The sequence below is a fragment of the Sceloporus occidentalis genome, unplaced genomic scaffold (genome assembly GCF_023333645.1).
Source record: "Sceloporus occidentalis isolate IW3139 unplaced genomic scaffold, rSceOcc1.0.p SCAF_3, whole genome shotgun sequence".
NCBI classification, from domain to species: Eukaryota; Metazoa; Chordata; class Lepidosauria; order Squamata; family Phrynosomatidae; genus Sceloporus; species Sceloporus occidentalis.
Genome location: NW_028316983.1, coordinates 155,852,897 through 155,871,751, shown reverse-complemented (window position 1 = coordinate 155,871,751; position 18,855 = coordinate 155,852,897). Strand labels below are relative to the sequence as shown.

General features: G+C 41.6%; 1 protein-coding gene across 2 annotated transcripts in view; it reads right to left on the bottom strand.

Annotated features, from left to right (window-relative positions):
* LOC149316961 (cadherin-6) overlaps positions 1-18,855 on the bottom strand; it is a 199,253-nt gene that overhangs the window by 20,295 nt on the left and 160,103 nt on the right. For both annotated transcript variants that reach the window (XM_089516587.1, XM_089516588.1), the window contains exons 7-8: positions 12,657-12,910; positions 935-1,071 (exon numbers count right to left, since the gene is read on the bottom strand). In XM_089516587.1, the coding sequence (XP_089372713.1) occupies positions 935-1,071; positions 12,657-12,910 (391 nt within the window). The remainder of the gene's footprint in view (positions 1-934; positions 1,072-12,656; positions 12,911-18,855) is intronic.

The window sequence follows — 18,855 nt, the reverse complement described above, 5'->3', positions numbered from 1 at the left end:
CAGACAGACCAAAATAAAGCTGTTTTGGGTCACTTTGGAGGTATGCTGTTTAAATGATGCATGCATCCTAGGAGGGTGGAAGCCACACCAAAGCCACATCCCAGTCCTAGGGACTGGAGCTCAGATTTGGTGCAGTTTTTGGCCTCTTAAGATGTGTGTGTCATTTAAAGAGCACACCTCCAAAGTGGCCCAAAGCAGCTTTATTTTGGCCTGTCTGTTTGTGCCCTATATTAATGCAAATAAATTGAATTATCCCCCTTTTCCCACCCAGCAAATTCTCTGTTTGTACAAGAGAAGACACAGCAAAGGGTGGCAAATGCAGGCTGATAGTTATAATTTCCAGTGCAAGTTACATGCCTTGGGCTACTCTTTAAGCATATCCAACTGGAAGTCAGTCCCATCAAAATCAGCTTTCATGGATTAAGAAGGGAAGTGCTAGGCTGTAGATTTACTAATTAAATCCTGTCCTAAATGAAATTAGTAGAGCCATACTAAAGTAGATGGCCTTTAGACAATAAACTTTTAAGTATTTTGTGAGTTCCATAGGGCTGAATTCAGCTCACACAAAAACTGGTAGAATTTCACTCACTCCTTAATGTTATGTACCAATTTTTTTTAAAATTGAGAATGACTATGCATCTTTTCACAAATAAACAGTTTCTCTTCTATTTAGACAATGGCCACAAATATTGCTCTGGTTTATTTGATCTGAAACTGGGGAGGTTTTTTTTTTAAACTTTATTTCTTTTCAAATTGGCCTCTTCCCAAAACTGCTGCTTCCCTAAATGGGTAGAGAGAGGTAATACAGAATCTTTTCAAGTTTGTTTCTTTGGACAATAGCAAACCACCAAGAGCATAGAGACTGATTTCTTTTCAGCCATTCTCAGCTCCAAGGCAACATTTGTCACAGCAGTGCTGTTTATGCACAACTTACTGATCTCAGCTGCAATTACTGTTATGTTGTGCCACAATAATGTTTCTCGGTCAAGAAGCTTGGAAGTAAATATTGATCCATTTCCAGAATCGATGTTGAATATTCTGTCCATATCAGTATGCCGATCTACAGAATACCTGAAAAGAAAAGCACATTAGTTTAGAGATGAGCTCCCTTTCAATTTGACAACTGTTCTAAATTTTGTACCGCTTTCTAGGAGCAGATATGTAAAACCATAAAGAGCAGAAACTAAACTGGGTGCTGTTGTTACTATGAACTGCAACATCTTGATATATTCTCAGATTTATTTTTACTTCGTTCATTATTTAATGAAATATTTAAACCACTAAACCTCATAATAGGTTCACCTCAGGGTTGCCATAAGTCAGAAACATCTTGAAAACACACAGTGATAACAAAAGATCTCAGGATGATGTGCAATAAATTCAATTTGAACCATTTAAAATACAAAACAGTAAAAATAGATATTAAAAGATATTAAACTATACAACAGGTTAAAACAATTTGTAAAACATGTACAAATTGGTTAAAATAACTTTAAGACTTTTACAATGTGGTGTACACTGGACTAACTTTGTACCAAGTTCATAAACTTCAAAACACAGGAGCCAAACTGAATACTGATAATCTAGGAGTGATAATCCACCAATATTAAAATCACTCCACTGGCTGCCTGTTAGTTTCCGGGCAAAGTACAAAGTCTTATTACCGTTAAAGCCCAACATGGTTTGGGTCCAAGTTACCTATGAGATTGCCTCCTCCTGTATAATCCACCCCATACACTCTGGTCCTCTGGTGGCCATTTATGTCAACTGGCCATGACTAGGCTGGCAATTGTCACCCAGAGGACCTTTTTGTCCATCACTCCTAGACTGTGGAATGACCTGCCAGGGGAAATTCAACAGCTAAACATGCTGTCTGAATTTAAAACAGTATTAAAAACTTGTCTTTTCAGCAGGCTTACCCAATTGTTTTTTAACTACAGCACACCCGCTCCATAAGCGGGTGTGCTATACGTGCCTTCCAATTTACACGGAAGCCGCGCTGCTAACAATTCAATGGCGCGTTTGCCCGCAGAGCACACATGCCACACTGACGCGAGCACAAGCCCCATTCACTTTAATGGGGCTCGGGTATAGGAGGAATATGCCTTACGCCTGGGGGGGGAGGTGGAACAGATCCCCCACGTAAGGCGCGACTCCACTGTATGAATTTTAAACTGGTACATTTTGAATGTATGTCTGGAATATTTTAATGTGCCCTATGTTTATGGGTTTTAACCTATATGTTTAAACCTTTTATGCATTTTAATCTATATTATACCCTGCATGAGCTTTGGGGAGGGGTGGGTAAAGGCAGCAGCCAAGTCTTATTCACTTTAGCAAACAGGTTACACTGAATTGAAGACCCAAGAAATTTTGTTTTAATTTATAATGAAAGGAAAGAGAGCATCTCTGTTACTTTTTAAAAGGTATGATTTTGTAGAATTGGTGTCTGCTGACTTCAAAGGCTACATGTTAGCAGAAGTTTTCATGGAATCATATGAGTTGCAAAAACTGGGACCTCAAGCAAGGCCAACAATTAATATCTCAAATATACTGAAAGTTGGCAGTGGTGCCATAGACTGGATTTGGCAAGTTGTTTAACAAGATTTAAGCAAGCATCTTTCACATGCTCGCTGAACTGGGGATTATAAGCACACGGTTTTCAAATAGCATTCTAATATCCAGAAATCCGAATGTCATGGATTTAGCACAGTGTATGTGACATGGTTCTTAGAAGCAAAGGAAAAAAATGTTTATGTTTGATTTTGAATTTGCAGCCTAGTATTAACCATTTGTTTTAGATGCAGTAGCGCTATGAAGGCACATGATCATTTTGGGTTACGAGAGGACAGATGCCCTAAGCAAATCTGTAGTGTTTGCTGGAAGGAAAGTAAGAATCAAGACTGTATGAGGGATCTGCATCTGGTCTGGCAGAATTGGGCCCAATCTTGCCCCCAGTCTGTGTCATCTGAACTGGACAACATGAGGCTGGCGGGGGGCAGCCTTTTGGCTTGTACAGACAACCACCCAAGGAAGGAATTCATATAAGTTCATATGTGGCAATAAGCAATTCACAAGAATTGCTGGGTGTTGTGTTTTGTTTTTTTAAATCCCCAAATGTTTACTGAAAACTTGAGTGAGGGATGTTTTTTAAATTCAGGATTTCATCTGTCCTGGTGCTCTATTGTCAATCACATTTGCTCTTATTTGCATATTTTCTCTCTCTCTTTCTTTCAAATCCACAGTGTGATTCCATCTTGCTTCAGAACCAAAAGAAAAATAATTAAGTTCCCATCCCTGTTTTCCATGCTGTGTTCCTACCTTGAATCTGCACCTGAATATTAATATTATAGGGGGAAAAACACCCTAGGAGAACTCACTAGGCAGACATGATCACTTGTGGAAGAAAAAGTTAACTTAACACAGCATGGTATTAAGAAGGAAACACAGTAGCTTGACAAAATGATAGTTTTATCATATTTTTATCTTATGCAGAAAGAAAAAAGAACACAAGTCAAGGTTACAATAGCTAACAATATATTCTAATTATATCATTAACCCTGACCTAGAAGGATGCTTTTAATAGGCTACCCTGTCATTGCTTTCATTTTGTTTAAATAATCCCGGGTCTCTTTTAATCAAGGGTTGCTAATTATGTTGAATTGGTGGTGACTTTGACTTATGGATCATAGCCTATTAAGAATTAAGTCGACAACATCAAACTCATTTTTACATTTCTTTAATGAAATTACTGGTGCATGTATGTCAGATTTTGGGACTTTATTCCTTCCAAATCCTGGGAAACTGACAAGCTGGAAGGTTAATAAATAGATGCAGAGGCCATTGAGAGTGTTATTTGAATAAATATTGAGAGTAGGCAAGATGATAATGCCAAGAAGTACTAGCCTCAAGTCCATAAGATCCAAGAACTAAATTGTAGTTGTCTTTGTGATCATTATTCAATATTTTGAAATTAAAACAAGGCTAGGTTTTACTTTCCCTTGGAAACGGTTTACAAAATACAGAGACAGTTTCAGGGCTATTATTCTATAACCTTAAGAGCTGGCAGGCATGATTCAGTTTGAAGAGTGCTAGCCTTTCTGCATTCAGATTTGTATTCAAAGCTTTTCTCAATCCATGAGTGTCACAAAGTGGTCTTGGTTGCACTTTCTCAAACGAACATATTTCCAAGGATTAAGAATACATTGAGAGCATGTTAGTTACATATCTGAGCCCCTTGGAGGAAAATATGTAAGTAATGTTGCTAGGTCAGGACTATCCCAAGCCTTGTTATTTCAAGGCCCAGACTTGAGACCTAGGGACACATGGGGTTGGCCCTGATGATGTTACAAGGCTGATATTACAAGCAGTGGCCCATGGTGATGTTACTAAGCATAATACCTTAGACCAGTGGTTCCCTAACATTGGTCCTCCAGATGTTTTGGACTTCAGCTCCCAGAGTTCCTGACTGTTGGCCAAGCTAGCTGGGACTTCTGGGAATTGAAATTCAAAACATCTAGAGGACCAAAGTTTGGGAACTAGTGCATTAGACATCATGGTTGTTCAGAGTCTGTCATTCGAATCAAAAACACCATGCATAACAAATGAGGAAAATATACACACACATGCATGCTTTTCAAATCAATTCCCTCATTCTGAGATTCATTCCAATTGCCTGAAGACTGGAGAAGATGGGCCAGGCCCTGAGATCTGACACCCCTATATGTAATTTACTCAAGTAATTCAGTTGAGTGGGAGAACAAAGACACCTGCATCATTTTACAGGTCACTGGATTCCTCTAAGATTGCAGTTCTATTCTCCAGGGGTGGTCAACAAACAGCCCAAAGGTCCTCAAGTCATATCTGTAGACTGCTGCCCCACTGCCCCTCTTTCAAATGTCACTGACAAACCATGCCACTGAAAACCAGCTATGACAGTAACACTTAAAAAAATAAACAAAAAGGAGGCTTCCTTCCTTCTGTAAGGAAAGGAAACCCTTTCCTTGAGCATCTCCTGTATCACAAAAAGCTGCCACAGGTGCTGGCAACTTTCAGCTAAAATAGTAGTGGCAAAACTGGTGGTTGGCATTACATTTTAACAAGGGTGGTGACAGTGTACTCACAATGAGTTCTGGGGGGATCAAATACGCCTCCCACGCATACAATATCCACCCCTGCTGTACATACTTTCCCAGAAGTAAGTACCACAAAACAAATATAAGATTTACTTCCAAGTAAATAGATATATGATAGTGCTGTAACTTTGTGGTTGTCAAAGTGGTGGTCCATGGTGTCATGCCCAGCCTGGAGGATGGTTTGGAGGACTCAGAGGATGAGCTAGAGCCCCTGGGACCTGAACCTGTAATGGAGGAGCCAGAGCCCCTGGGGCTTGAACCTGTAATGGAGGAGCCAGAGGCTGGCCCTAGTTCTGCTGGAGCAGAGTCTATGGCCCCTCCAGAGATTCAGCAGTCAAGTTTGCCTGGTGCCGAGGCTGTGGACACAGAGGAGGATCTGGGCAGTGTGCCTACCTTCAATGAGCGTCGAGCAGAAAGAGAGGGCCTTCGAAGATCAGAAGCGTCTTCGTAATCAGACACAGCTGAAGGCCGGCTCCTTGCCTTCTTAAGCACCTGGAGCATGTGTGGTTCTTTGCCAGTGGATATCTGACTCTTTTAGAGGAAAGACTCTGTCTCTGGCTCCTTTGGCTTCTTGTCTTGACTCCCCGGAAACCTTGACCTTGGACTGCTTTATCGACCTGCCTATCTGTTACCCTGAACCTCGGACCGTCTGACAATTCTCTTGGTAATCCCTTTTGGTAGAACTACTGTGAATCTCCAGGACTGTGTAGCTCTCACTGACTTTGCTGTGCTGGGAGGGGGTTTGTTTGTTTGAGAACTAGCTGCCTTATCAGCCCTTTGGCTGCTTTCCCGGACACATGGATCAATGCTGGTCTACAACCCATTGGGCATCAGACCCTGATATCTGGGCAAACACAATGTATTGGTCTCTGACATGTTAGTGTGTGGGGGTGGAGAAGGACACAATTGCCAGTTCTCTACACCAGACAGTTGGGGGCCCACTACTGTAAATGGCTTTGAACACTGCTACCCCTCAAAGGCAAGAACCATACTATTGACTCCATGACAGTTTACACTGGAATGAAAGTCAAATAATATCTCTGCTTGTTTTTCAAAATAGTTCAGAGGCCAGATTAACCCTAAGCATAAATGTATTGCAGATCTGGCTCTACTATTAGGCAGAGTGAAGCAGTCACCTCAGGCAGCAGATTTGGGAAATCATACAGAGTCAAAACAGTTATTTATTTAGTTTATGATTTTTGCATGTATTTTTATATCAGAGAGGGAAGGAAGTGAGGTTTTCTTCTTCAGATAAATCTAGAATTAAACAGGCTGTCTCAGCTAGATCAAGCATTGTGTACCAGACAAAGCTTCCTCTATCTTTAAGTGTTCTTTGTGGTATTCTCCACCCACTGCCTTTGCTGAGTTATTTTTCAACTCCTCACTGTAGCAGGCAAGAAATTATCTGTTTTTTTTTTTTGTTTTTTTTTAGAAAAGCAGAGGAGGAAACTAGCCATAGTATGGCTGCAACTAACCAGAGAAAAACAATGTACTAGACTGGTCTTAAGTTTTTTGGTTTTTTGTTTTTTTTTTTTTTTTTGCTTTGAAGTCAGCAGATAAAAGTTTTTGCCACAAAGGTAATTAACATACTCATGTGCTAGTTTCTACTTATCATGCTCAGAGTTACAATATCCAGTTGAAAATTGATGGGGAAGCCAAAACCTGAAAATGTTACCTTTTGAGAAAACATTTCCCCAAGCCCTTCAGTTAGTATGGCCACTGTCTGCACCAAAAACCAGTGCTCATCAGTGGGACTCCAATTCCTTAGATGTAGAAGGCTCATGCTTAGAGATGCTCCTGGATCCACCTATTTAGTCAGGAAACAAACTGGTTCTATGCTGGAGTGCCTTCAACCAACTCAGATTGGCTATCTGATCAGAGATATCCTTGCTCCAGTCTTTCAAGCTCTGATCATTTCTAGTTAAACTACTGTAGCTGAGTGCCTTTCAAGACTCATCAGAAAGTGTGGTTACTACAGAATGTGGTTGCTAGATGACAACCTGGAGCTGAACATTATACTATGACATATCAAGGAATAGCTCTATTGTTCTTGTAGCAAAGTACAATTACATCCGAAATCCATAACACAGTGATACCTTTATTGGGACAACCAATAATACTATGACATTACACCTGGGTTATGCCAACTGCATGGGCTCTTCATCTGTTTCCAGGTCCAGTTCAAGAGGCTGTTTTGAACCTTAAAGATCTTTATGGCTTAGCACCATGGTAAATGAAAGACCGCTTGCTCCTATAGATGTACCTATCCATACATTAATTTAATCAGTGGAGGGACTCCTGCCAGCACCCACAATCACTTTAGGTGAATTTTGTAGCTAAAAAAGAGAGGACTCCCTCAGTGATGAAGTTTCAATTATGAAACAGCCTCTTTCTATTGTCCTTTTGGCACTGGGCAAAGCCCTTTTTATTTTCTGGAGATTTTTAGGTGTGATCTTAATCCTGTTTATCATTACATGTTGTCATTTTACTTACTAATTTTTGGTTACGGGATTTTTGTCTGGTTTTCTTTTTTCCTTGATTTCTGATTTTAATTTTTTTCCTGTTATTTTTGTACATAACACTGAAAATAGACTGAAGAGTAACAGTGAAGTATGTACAAACAATGATTGAATGAATGAATGAACAAATAAGGAAGGAAAGAAAGTTAGAAAGACAGCAAGAAGGAAGGAAGGAGGGAGGAAAGGAAGGAAGGAAGGAAGGAAGGAAGGAAGGAAGGAAGGAAGGAAGGAAGTCTAAACTTTTAAACAGAGAGTTTAACTTTTACTTGCACAAAATGTTATTGTTTCTGCACTGAGTATAATGCAGTCCTCATAAGAGTTAATTCTGCTTAATAAAATGTAGCATGGTGATCAGTTTCAGATTTCAGTCATTTTGGATGAATGGATCTTTTTCTTAGAACATTGGAATTCATGTTTAATTAAGATGAATCAGCCAAACAAACACATTCTCCCATTACAAATCTTTGCTGACAATGTGGAATATCTTTGTTCACCATAAACTCTCCATCTGCCCCATCTGGATTTGGGCCTCAAAAATGAAAAGTGTGGGTCCATATATCATTCAACATTTCACAAATGAAAACTGGGACATGTGGCCAAGCAAAATCAGAGTGTGGTGAAGATGATAAAAGTTATTAATGAGAGAACACACAAACCAGGAGAGGTGGCAGCAGTTTGCTTTTGTCTGCACCTACTGGGAAGCATAAGATTCTTCCCCCTCCTCTCCCCCTGCTTTTGCAGTTTAAACTCAGTTTGCAGTAATTGGAGCAGGCTGACGGCAAAGGGTGGATGGAGGAGAGAGAAAGTTGGACAGCATAAAAGAAGCTGAAAAAATGGGATAGTGGATCAGGAGTCAGGACTGCCAAATTGGCACAGTTGGAGGCTATGGTGCATAGAAGCAAAGTTGTAAGGAAGTACAACTTCTGACATCACATATTTCATTACAGATCATGAAGCTTGTCTCTTATGACATTATGACATTCACCTCTTAGTTCTCTGATGTGTAGAGTTTAAACTAACATTTAAAAAGAAAGCCTTAATGCTGGTTTCAAACCAGCAGGGTTTTTGATCTGTAAACATACATCTCACACACATATCATGGGGGCTGGGGATTACTTCTACTTCCTTTTTAATTCTTAATTTTTTACTATTTTTGTTTTAATAAAATTGATTGTTATGATTCTTCTGGTTAAACAATGCCCTCACTATCCTGATTATAATCCTCCAGGCAAGGTATTTACTATGCGAACACATTGACATTTACAGAATTTTAGGAAGGACCCAGTTGTCATTCTCTTTCATTTGTAACACTCTGAAGTCTTCCTAGTGTGTCTTCTGTATTTTCTCTTAGTATTACATATCTGCTGGGGAAGGGGATGGAGAGAGACTAGCTGCACAGTACATTTCTTTTGATTATGTTAGGAGCCATTCATTTGGAATCAGCCTTTGTTCAACAAAGTAGAGGTAGGATACACATGTGTGTCCGTGTGAATGAACTGACACATTGTGTAGGGTTTCTATACCCAAGTTCATCAAGGTCTGGCTTGCAAAGAAGGAAGGCAACATCATTTGCTGCTGTATTCCTTCTTCTTGTGTAGATGTTCTGCTCAGTGAGTGCAGGAGCAGGGATGGTGGGGAGCCTGCAGCAACCACTGTGTCATGCAGGGGTTCACAGCAGTGCCTTTGGGGCTCAGAGTTCCTCTCCACCATAAGGCCTTAATAGGATGGAAGCCTCACTGAAGCCGGGACTGGAAACTGTCAGATCTAATACTGTGATATGCACCCATCACAGTACAAACTGAATATGTTGATTCCTCTGAACTGTCATTCACCAGCCAGGCAGGCGAAGGGAATCAGCAACTCCCATCTTACTCTATTGACAAATCTATATGTCACTCAATCTGCTCATGCCAAAGGCAGATATTTTTTTTTATTTTTCAAAACCTGCTCCTCTGAGATCTTCCCCTAATTGCTTTCTTAAATACAGTGTCCTTGTGTTTAATACAACTGCCAAGTTGTGAAGATTTTTGGGGCTGCCAGGGGATGTATGTGTAAATTCTCCCCCCCCCCCCCCCGCCTCCACTAAGCATTAATGACATTATGAAGGATTCTTTAATGGGGGATCAAAGGACTTTCAAACTGACAGTGCTCTGTGCTTAGGTTTTGCTTTTGCTTTTTTCAAGTTACAGTCAAGTGGAAAAAAATTGAGGGTTTTCAACATAACATCAAGTGTCTGAAGGTTTTATTTCTAACTTGTCAGGGGAACCTGACAAGTAAGTGACAAGCAGTACATATAACGGTCTAATTGCATCCTCCCCCGAGCTGAGAGGGAAAGTCAGAGTTACTATTTACACTCATGATGGTGTGTAGGGGGAATGACTGTCAAAACTGTGCAGGCCTAATGCGTCCTGTCCTCACAGATCCTGGGAACTTGTAGGAGAAGGAGATTGTACTAGAAAGGCCCCTGAGGTGTGCATCTCCCTGCAGGCAGGCAGTTTGAATAATACCACCATCCAGCTTGCTTTCACTCTGCTCCCCTATGTTACCTTCCCTGACCATTCCTCACTTTGTTGACTTTCAAGGAATATACAGTAGCTAGAGAGGTGAGTTTTGATGTGATCAGTTGTTGTATCTCTCCTCCCATTCTTGCTCCACCATTTTTAATGTTCACTATTAGCTCGCCTGTCCCACATCTTTCTGTTGACTGTCATTTTCTCCCTCTACTCTTTCCCTGTGAGCCACTGGAATGTCTCCTGCACCCTTAAATAACTCTGCTCATTCTCCTTGGTTGCCTCTGAGGCAGGAACTCCCTTTCAAATCCTCTGTGTCATAGTATCCGTCCTCTCTTCCTTTAATTCCCAGTTCATAACCCATCTCTTCTATGCAGGGTTTAGCTTCATCATTTTGCCATCACCCCCTCAGCCGAAATGAAGCCTAGACACATAATCTGAGGCATGTCTACTGAGAAGTCCCTCTAAATTCATCAGCACATTATCCCAGATAATTGGGCCAGGTTTGTACAATATTAAATGATTTGGTTTGATAATCTTGCTGCTTGTGCAAGGAAATATCCAAGACCTTCCTAAACAAGTAGATGAGTGGTGGCAAATGGTAGCAGGGGGCTCCATCCATCTGGTAAACTTACATGTTACTACCAAAGGAAGAGGTGACCACCAGGTATACACTTCCTGACAGAAGCTGACTCTATCCACCTAGCTGTACAGTATCTTGCTGAAGAGTTTTTATATCCAAGGGATTATGGGAGGGATGGTCTGGGAAACTGTCAAAACTGTCAAAAAGGCACTGGCAATTTTCCAAGTCATCTCTTTCATAGTGGCTTCTCCAAGGAAATAGGGCTGATCCCAGTTCTTCAAATCCAGGCATCTAATTTGTATGGTATGAAAATTATTCTAAGCAGAAGTACACACAATACAAACCAAGCCCATCTTCTTTATACAAAATGTTCACCTCAAATGTTGAAAAAGCAGCAGAAATACAACAAGGAAAAAGAAAATGGGAGAAAGGGGAAGATGGCTAACTTCTGAAAGCCACTCAGAGTGGTAAATAAATATCTCAGCAATGACAATGAAACACTATTACACACCTGAAGGCAGAGAGTTATCCTTGGAAGTCAGCCTACATAATACATATCTCTCCGATTTTCCAACTTTCTGACTATGCCACCTCATAGCATCTTCCACTTGAGGCAGCTATTTACTTTGCCTAAGCCATGGCTGCATAGGCAAGAATTTTCCAAGGGCAACCCTGATGTCTCCGTTACCTGGCACTCTCATTGTGATGGCAGGAGGCTGTTTGCACATGTGTCCCACTATGACACCTGGCACAGCTGCCAGTCATTGCTTGCTCTGAAGTCAGAACAAGGCATCCAGCATCAATCACAGGGTATGTGACCTCACTGCAAGTGTTGTGCCACATCGGTAGCTGCGGTGGGTGACACAGGGGATTGCACTGTAAACAGCTGCCCAGTGTTGCAATGGAAGGCTCTGGAGCTTCCAGAAAGATCTGCCACAAAAGGTGAGTTATTTTACTTCATTATAAGAGGGGTATACCTGGGTTTGGTGTTGAACAGACTGAACATTGTACAGACTGTTTGCACCAGAACTGGGGTTTGGGCCAGGCTCCCTGCTGAGAGGACAGGGGAGGATGTTTTATTTTGCCTATGCAGACAAAGCCCCAGTGACAGTGCCAACCCTCCAAAGATCATGTTGTAAAAGTAGTGGAGTGAGGAAAAGATACACTTCAGGCACACATTTGTCTTCCACTGTCTGGGATTTCCAAACCCTCTAGCTTTTTCTTACCTGTTCACATTGCAAGTACAGGGCATATAGCTTCCAGTGATGGGGTCAAATAACAACAGTAAAAATACTTGTATTTTGAATACAGTTGCCCCTTCAAGTCTGAGGACGTGAAATCCGTGGACTTGAAAATCTGTGGAGAGGCGACTGTCATTAACCCCAATGGGGTATGCGCCCCATTCAAGCCTATGGGACTTGAATATGCTGGGTTTTGGAACTCACAAGGGGGGCCAGAACGGATCCCCCATGAGTTCCAAGGGGTGACTGTATATCTATTTAGCTGACTTCTGTACTGAAGTTAGAGCACAGGAATAGACCTTTGGGTCAGACTAACCATCTGCTCTTGCCCCTTAGATTTCGGTGACACATAAGCACTGTCAATTACTCTTTAAATTTGCTCCCTCATTCAGGACTCTCCTAAAATAATATCTCATCGATAATGCTTTCTTGCTCTCTCTCTCCAATAAGCCTCTTCTAAATTTACATTTCAAAGGAAGAATACAGGAAATGCCTGTCATTATGTTTACATCTAGCTAAAGCTTTAAATATTCTGTTCTAAGTCAGAATCAGAATTAGTCTCATGGGTTGATCTGTGGCATTCTTAACAGCTGGGTCAGAGTGATATTTAAAAAAAAATGATAGGATCAGATGTAAATAATAAAAAACTGAGTAGTCTATATGCTTACTTGATAGGATTCTTTGCACTGTCAGGGTCCCGGGCAGTCACAGTTCCTATGACAGAGTTTATCTGGACATCTTCTTTTACTTCTAGTATATAGGCTGGCCGACTGAACACTGGAGGTTCATCTACATCCTCCACTTGAATTCTGACAGTCGTTGTGTCTTTGAATGGCCCCAGATACAGGAATCTGGGATCCACATGAGGATTGCTGGCCTCCACTTTCAAAGTAAACTGTCTCTTCTTCTCAAAATCCAAAGCCTGGGAAGAGAAAATGTACATGTTCAACACAAAATTGATAAAGATTTTCCAGGGAGACTTGACATTTAAAGAGGTACTGAGATACACTGTCTCTGTGCTGTACGATTCAAAGCAAACATTTACAGCATGATTGCAAATATGTTGACATAAAAGTAATATACTTTCCATGCAGTAAAATTCCATGGAACTTAATTCTGAGTAAACCTGCATAGGATTGCATCGTAAATGCTTTTTTTGCTGACTGTTGTCCCATGAGGTTTCATAGACCTCCTTTATTATTCGGTTTTGTTATGTTTGGGTTTTTTTGGTCTCACTTGACTGTGTATGGTACAGGGCTTTCAGTGTTGAGCCATCGGGAAAAATATACATATGCATGGGGGTAAACCTTCAAAAACTTTAGGCCTTTTCATACTATACAGTTAGACCCCAATGCCATGGCTACATCATAAAGAATCTTGAGGCTGATGAGAAAGCCAGCATAGTGTAGTGGTTTGAGCGTTGGACTACAACTATTATTTATTTAATTAATTTCTAACTATTTTTAACTGCCATGGCTACATCCTAAAGAATCTTGAGGTTTGTAGGCTGGTGAAAAAGCCAGCATAGTGTAGTGGTTTGAGCGTTGGACTACAGCTATTATTTATTTATTTAATTTCTATGCCACATTCTCCCAGAAGGGAACCAAAACAACTCACAAACAAAACCACATTAAAAACTTGTTAGAATTAAACAATTAAAACTTGACATAAAAACAATACAAACAACAAACATTAAAATCACAATAAAAACACAATACCCACTCCATATAACAAACACCCCATATAAAAAGCAATCTCATGATCACACATTAAAAGCCTGCCTGAATAAAGCTGTATTTGCTTGCCGACAGAAGGCAAGCAGGAAGGGCATTCCACAGGGCAGGAGCAGCCACCGAGAAGGCTCTCTCTTGGGTCCTCAACAGGTGAGCCTGTGATGGCCGATGGGACTGAGAGAAAGCCTTCTCCTGAAGATCTTACGGCTCTGATAGATTCATATGGGGAGATAGTCTGGACCTAAGCTGTGTAGGGCTTTATAGGTCATAACCAGCACTTTGAATTGTGCTCGAAAACAAACCAGTAGCCAGTGAAGTTGTTTCAACAAGGAGTTATATGCTCCCTATAACTGGCCCTGGTCAGCATTCTGGCTGCAGTGTTTTCTGAACAGTTTCCAAAGGTAGCCCCACGCAGAGTGTGATACAGTAGTCCAAACTGGATGTAATCAAAGTGTGTGTCACTGTAGCCAGATCTGACATCTCAAGGAATGGGTGTAGCTGGTTCACAAGTTTTAGCTGTGCAAATGCACTCCTGGCCACTGATGAAACCTGGGCATCCAGGCTCAGAGTCGAGTTCAGGAGCACACCCAAGCTGTGAGCCTGAGATTTCAGGGATAGTATAACCCCATCCAGCACAGGCAAGGTCCCTATTCCCTGATCTGCATTATGATTGACCAGGAGTACCTCCATCTTGTCTGGATTAAGTTTCAATTTGTTTGCCCTCATCTGTTCCATTACTAACAGCAGACACTGATTCAGTACAGAGACAGGTTCCTTGGAATCAGATGGGAAGGAGAGATAGAGTTGGGTGTCATCAGCATACTGGTGACACCTCACCCCAAAACTCTGGATGACCTCTCCCAGTGGTTTTATATAGATGTTAAATAACATGGAGGGCCTCATAGGCCGAAAAACTCACTAAAATCCCCAAGAGCCATCAGGAATCCATCCAGATCCATAAGTTTCCTGGGGTGAACCATCTTAAATAGCCCTACACCCCTGCAGAAGCTCTGAGTCCCAGAGAATCTAAACCCTACCAGGTAGTGATCAGTCCATAACTTCAGAGAGTTCTTCAATCCCCAGATCACTGTCATCCTGCCCCGAACAGAAAACCAGGTCCAGAGTGTGTCCTGTAACATGGGTGGCACCAGATATTACTTGGGGCAGCCCCATGGTTGTCATGGAAGACATGAAGTCCTGAGATGCTCCTGACAGAGCAGTCTCTGCATGGATGTTGAAGTCCCCCAGCACAACAAGCTGAGGGGACTCCAATGCCACTGAAGAGACCAACTCAGCCAGCTCAGGAAGGGAGACTGTTGTGCAGCGAGGTGGGTGTTACACCAACAGAATCCCTGTTCTGTCCTAGCCACCAACCTTTATGTAGACACACTCATACACTACTGGGACAAGGCACCTGGTAAAGGAAATGGAATCCTGATAGCACTGCAATTCTGCCTCCCCGCCAACCAGGTCTCACCTGCTGCTGTATAGAGAACCTAGGTGGACAAAGCTGGGAGAAATTAGTCCCCCCAGCTTCCTCCATTCATCATACTTGTCCGGGATCAGGTCCAGGATCAAAAATGTTTTTCCATTCATCAACCTGACATTGAGCAGCAGCATTTTCAACCCAACTATGGAGATCAGGTTTGAGTCCCTGCTCAGCCATGAAAATCCATTGGGTGAGCTTGGACGTGTCACACTCTCTCAGCCACTGAAAACTCTGTGATAGATTTGTCTTAGGGTCAGCATAAGTTGGAAATGACTTGAAGGCATACAAGAACAACAAACAAGGCTCTAAAATTCTCTGGCTGAGAATTTTAAATGCCCTTCTCTAAACTGCAAATACTAGTACTCCATAGGATGAAACCATGGTAATAAGAGTGGGATCATCATTCTCTAAGTGTGTAATGGGAAAGTGCTGCTTTTGTGTTTGCAGTCCCTGAGAAATGACAAACAATATGTCTAACCAAACTCCCTACTGGGCCTCTATACATGACCGATAATTGCTTTTCAGTCTGGTCTCATCAGGACTGGACCAAGACTTTTGCTAGATTTGCAGGTGAATGGTAGAGTCCTTCCCCACATCCAAGGGCAGCAAGCTAATTTAGGTAGTGCAGGCCAGACTGTGGAGTGCACAGCTCTGCTCTTCACCAGGACAAGATTCAACAGCCAGTTTAGTTGGCTTCCATAGGTAGAATAGGGCTGGTGCCATCTGGTACTAGTTCTCAGCCAGCAAAAATATTTGGGAAGAGCCCTGGTCTTGACAGGGGAGCAGAATCTGCCTTTGTTTACTATTCTTTTTCATGCTTTTGGAATGGGTAAGTGCTAGAAACATATGCCAGCCATGGTTTGAGAAAGGGCCTGCTCAAAGGAGGGACTGTGGTGAACTCAAATTGGAGGTACCTATATATTCAACCACTCCATTTAATTGCTCCATCTTTATCATGATGGAAGACACAATTTGTTAACACACATCAAGACAGCTGTAATACCATCTGTTGTTTAAATTTACAGTGTCCAGAATCAGAAATGAAGTCTCATTTAGGCAATGAGATGTTGTGGAAAGACAGGTTTATCCTCAATAGTACATGTCATCTTTCACTTTTTAAAAAGAGTTAATGGATTCAGCTCTGTCACAGTCAAGAGAAATATCCAGATTTGTGACCTTGAATTATGTTAGGATATACTAAAAGATGGTTTAGATTCACTCTTACACCTTTCTGGAATGAACACTTGCCAAATGTGTTTGTGAGAGGATGCTCCCTTCTCACACAGTTTCCACTGTAATGGAACATTTCTTTACAAACAAGAAAATAAATTGCTCACTTTGAATTGTGTTTCTCCCCCCCCCCCCCCAAAGCACCTAGGAGGGGGGAAATGGCACACCTTTTTTTATGGGAACTGTTTGTGTTTGAGAGAGAGAGAGAGAGAGAGAGAGAGAGAGAGAGAGAGAGAAACAGAGAGAGCTCCCCATTGGAAATGCAACTGAGGATGTTATGTGGAGTCAAAAGCAATTGAGTGTGACATTCAGCAAAACAGTCTAGCAGGAACGTTATTGTGTTGTGTCAAGTGAAGAGATAACCATTGTTTGTTTGATTTGATTGCTTGTTAACGAGCACCAGGATGGTCAGTTGATGTTTTTAGAAGCTGCTGAAGATGTTTGCCTCAATAGGTTTTGATGTCTCACAAGCGCTGACAGCCTCTGCTGAGTTCTGACACAACCTACAGGCTTGGTTTGGGGGCTGGAGAAATAGTTGGTGCTGCAATGCAGTCACAATGAAAAACAAACACTGGTCTCAGTTTTGTCGATGGAAGAAAAGGGGAAAGGTTTCAAGTGAACACTGTTAGCTTTCTGGTGGACTGATGCTGACTTAGGACCTTATCGCACACACAATTTTCAACGTTTTGGGGACGGAAGGAGGACGCTCGTGTGCGCGCGCGTCCGGCAGAAAATGGAGTTTATCGCACACGAAGATGTCCTCCAAGAGGCCCCATTACGCGCACCTGTTTGCGTCCAGGCCTGACAGGCATGATTTTTGCCTGACGGATTACCTTCCGTCAGCAAAAAATGGCACCCGTCAGGACTGGACGCGAACAGGTGTGTGCCGGGGGGCGGAGCGGGGCCTCTTGGAGGACGTCTTAGTGTGCGATAAACTCCTTTTTTTGCAGGACGCGTGCACACACAAGCATCCTCCTCCAGTCCCCAGAACGTTGAAAATTGTGAGTGCGATAAGGTCCTTAGAGACTGGCCCTTTCTGTTCAAGGAATCACCTGCTCTTCTCTATGGTCACTGCATAAATTTGTAAACTTAATTGAGACTACAAAATGCTACAAGTTTCTAATACTATTTACTCAAAAAGAAACAGACCATGTATATTTTTCCTAGTACAGAGAAATGGTGGAAACAACACATGGTGTACAGTGGGCCCTTGGTATCTGCTGGAATATGGATCCAGGACCCACCATGGATACCAAAATCTGTGGATGCTCAAGTCTCATTGACTACAGTGGCATATTAAAAGGGTGTCACTTACATAAAATGGCACAATCAAGGCTTGCTTTTGGAATTTATATATTTTAAAAACATTTTCAAGCCATGGATGTTTGAATCTTTGGATGCAGACTCAATGGATATGGAGGGCCGACTGCAGTTGCAATTATATTTGATTATATCCTGCAAGGCTGGGGGCATAGAAGAGACAGAAACCCACCCACCCACCCAGCTTCCATTTTTATTCTTTTTGTCATATGAAACCTGACCAAAGCAGTAATCTCAGAACCAGGCATGAATAAAAAATCTACTTGATTAACACCATCAACTCCTATGGGGCATTTCGGTATGAACAAGTACTGACAGGTATCATCACACTGATGTCTATAGGCAAAAATGTGTGTCTGAAAATCTATGCAATGTCTCCTTTGCATTGGCTGAGCTTGGACTGATGCAGGCTGATATGTGCAACCTTATCAAGCTTGCCAGAGAGGTTGCTTGGAAATAAGATTAGTGTTACACTTTCAGACAACAAAGGTGCCATATAATTAGATGACTTCCACCCATGATCTAATAAGGCATTCTTCTTTAAAAAGGCAGGTGGGGGGTCAGAGTACACTCTAACACAACTATTAATTACGATATATTGTATGGGGGAAAAGAGGATCCTGGCATGATTTTACATGGAAGATCATCAGTGTTATCAATGTCATGTGTCATTTCAAAGTGTTTTTTTCCTAATGCTTGGTATGCAAAAAGGCATGTGTTGCTCAAGTGTCAAAAAACCTTGATGAGAAGAATACTGGATTGATGAGAATCTTTGCATTTGTGAATGTATTATATGCAAAAATTTTACCTGCACAGAAAACAGCATTTTATGTGCAAAAATATATTTTTCTTCTTCTATGCAAAACAGCCGCATGTGATTTTTGTGCAGAATACCGTATATACACGACTATAAGTTGAGAAATTTATGCCCCAAAATGGACTCCAAAATCATGGGTAGACTTATATATAGGACAGTAAGTTAATACTGCTTATAAAGTTCCTAAAAGAAGTGCCCACTTTCCTCTGTAGCCAGGAATTTTAAATGGCTCCCCATTTGATCCCCGCATGCTCTCCTCTCTCTCTGCGTGTGTGTGA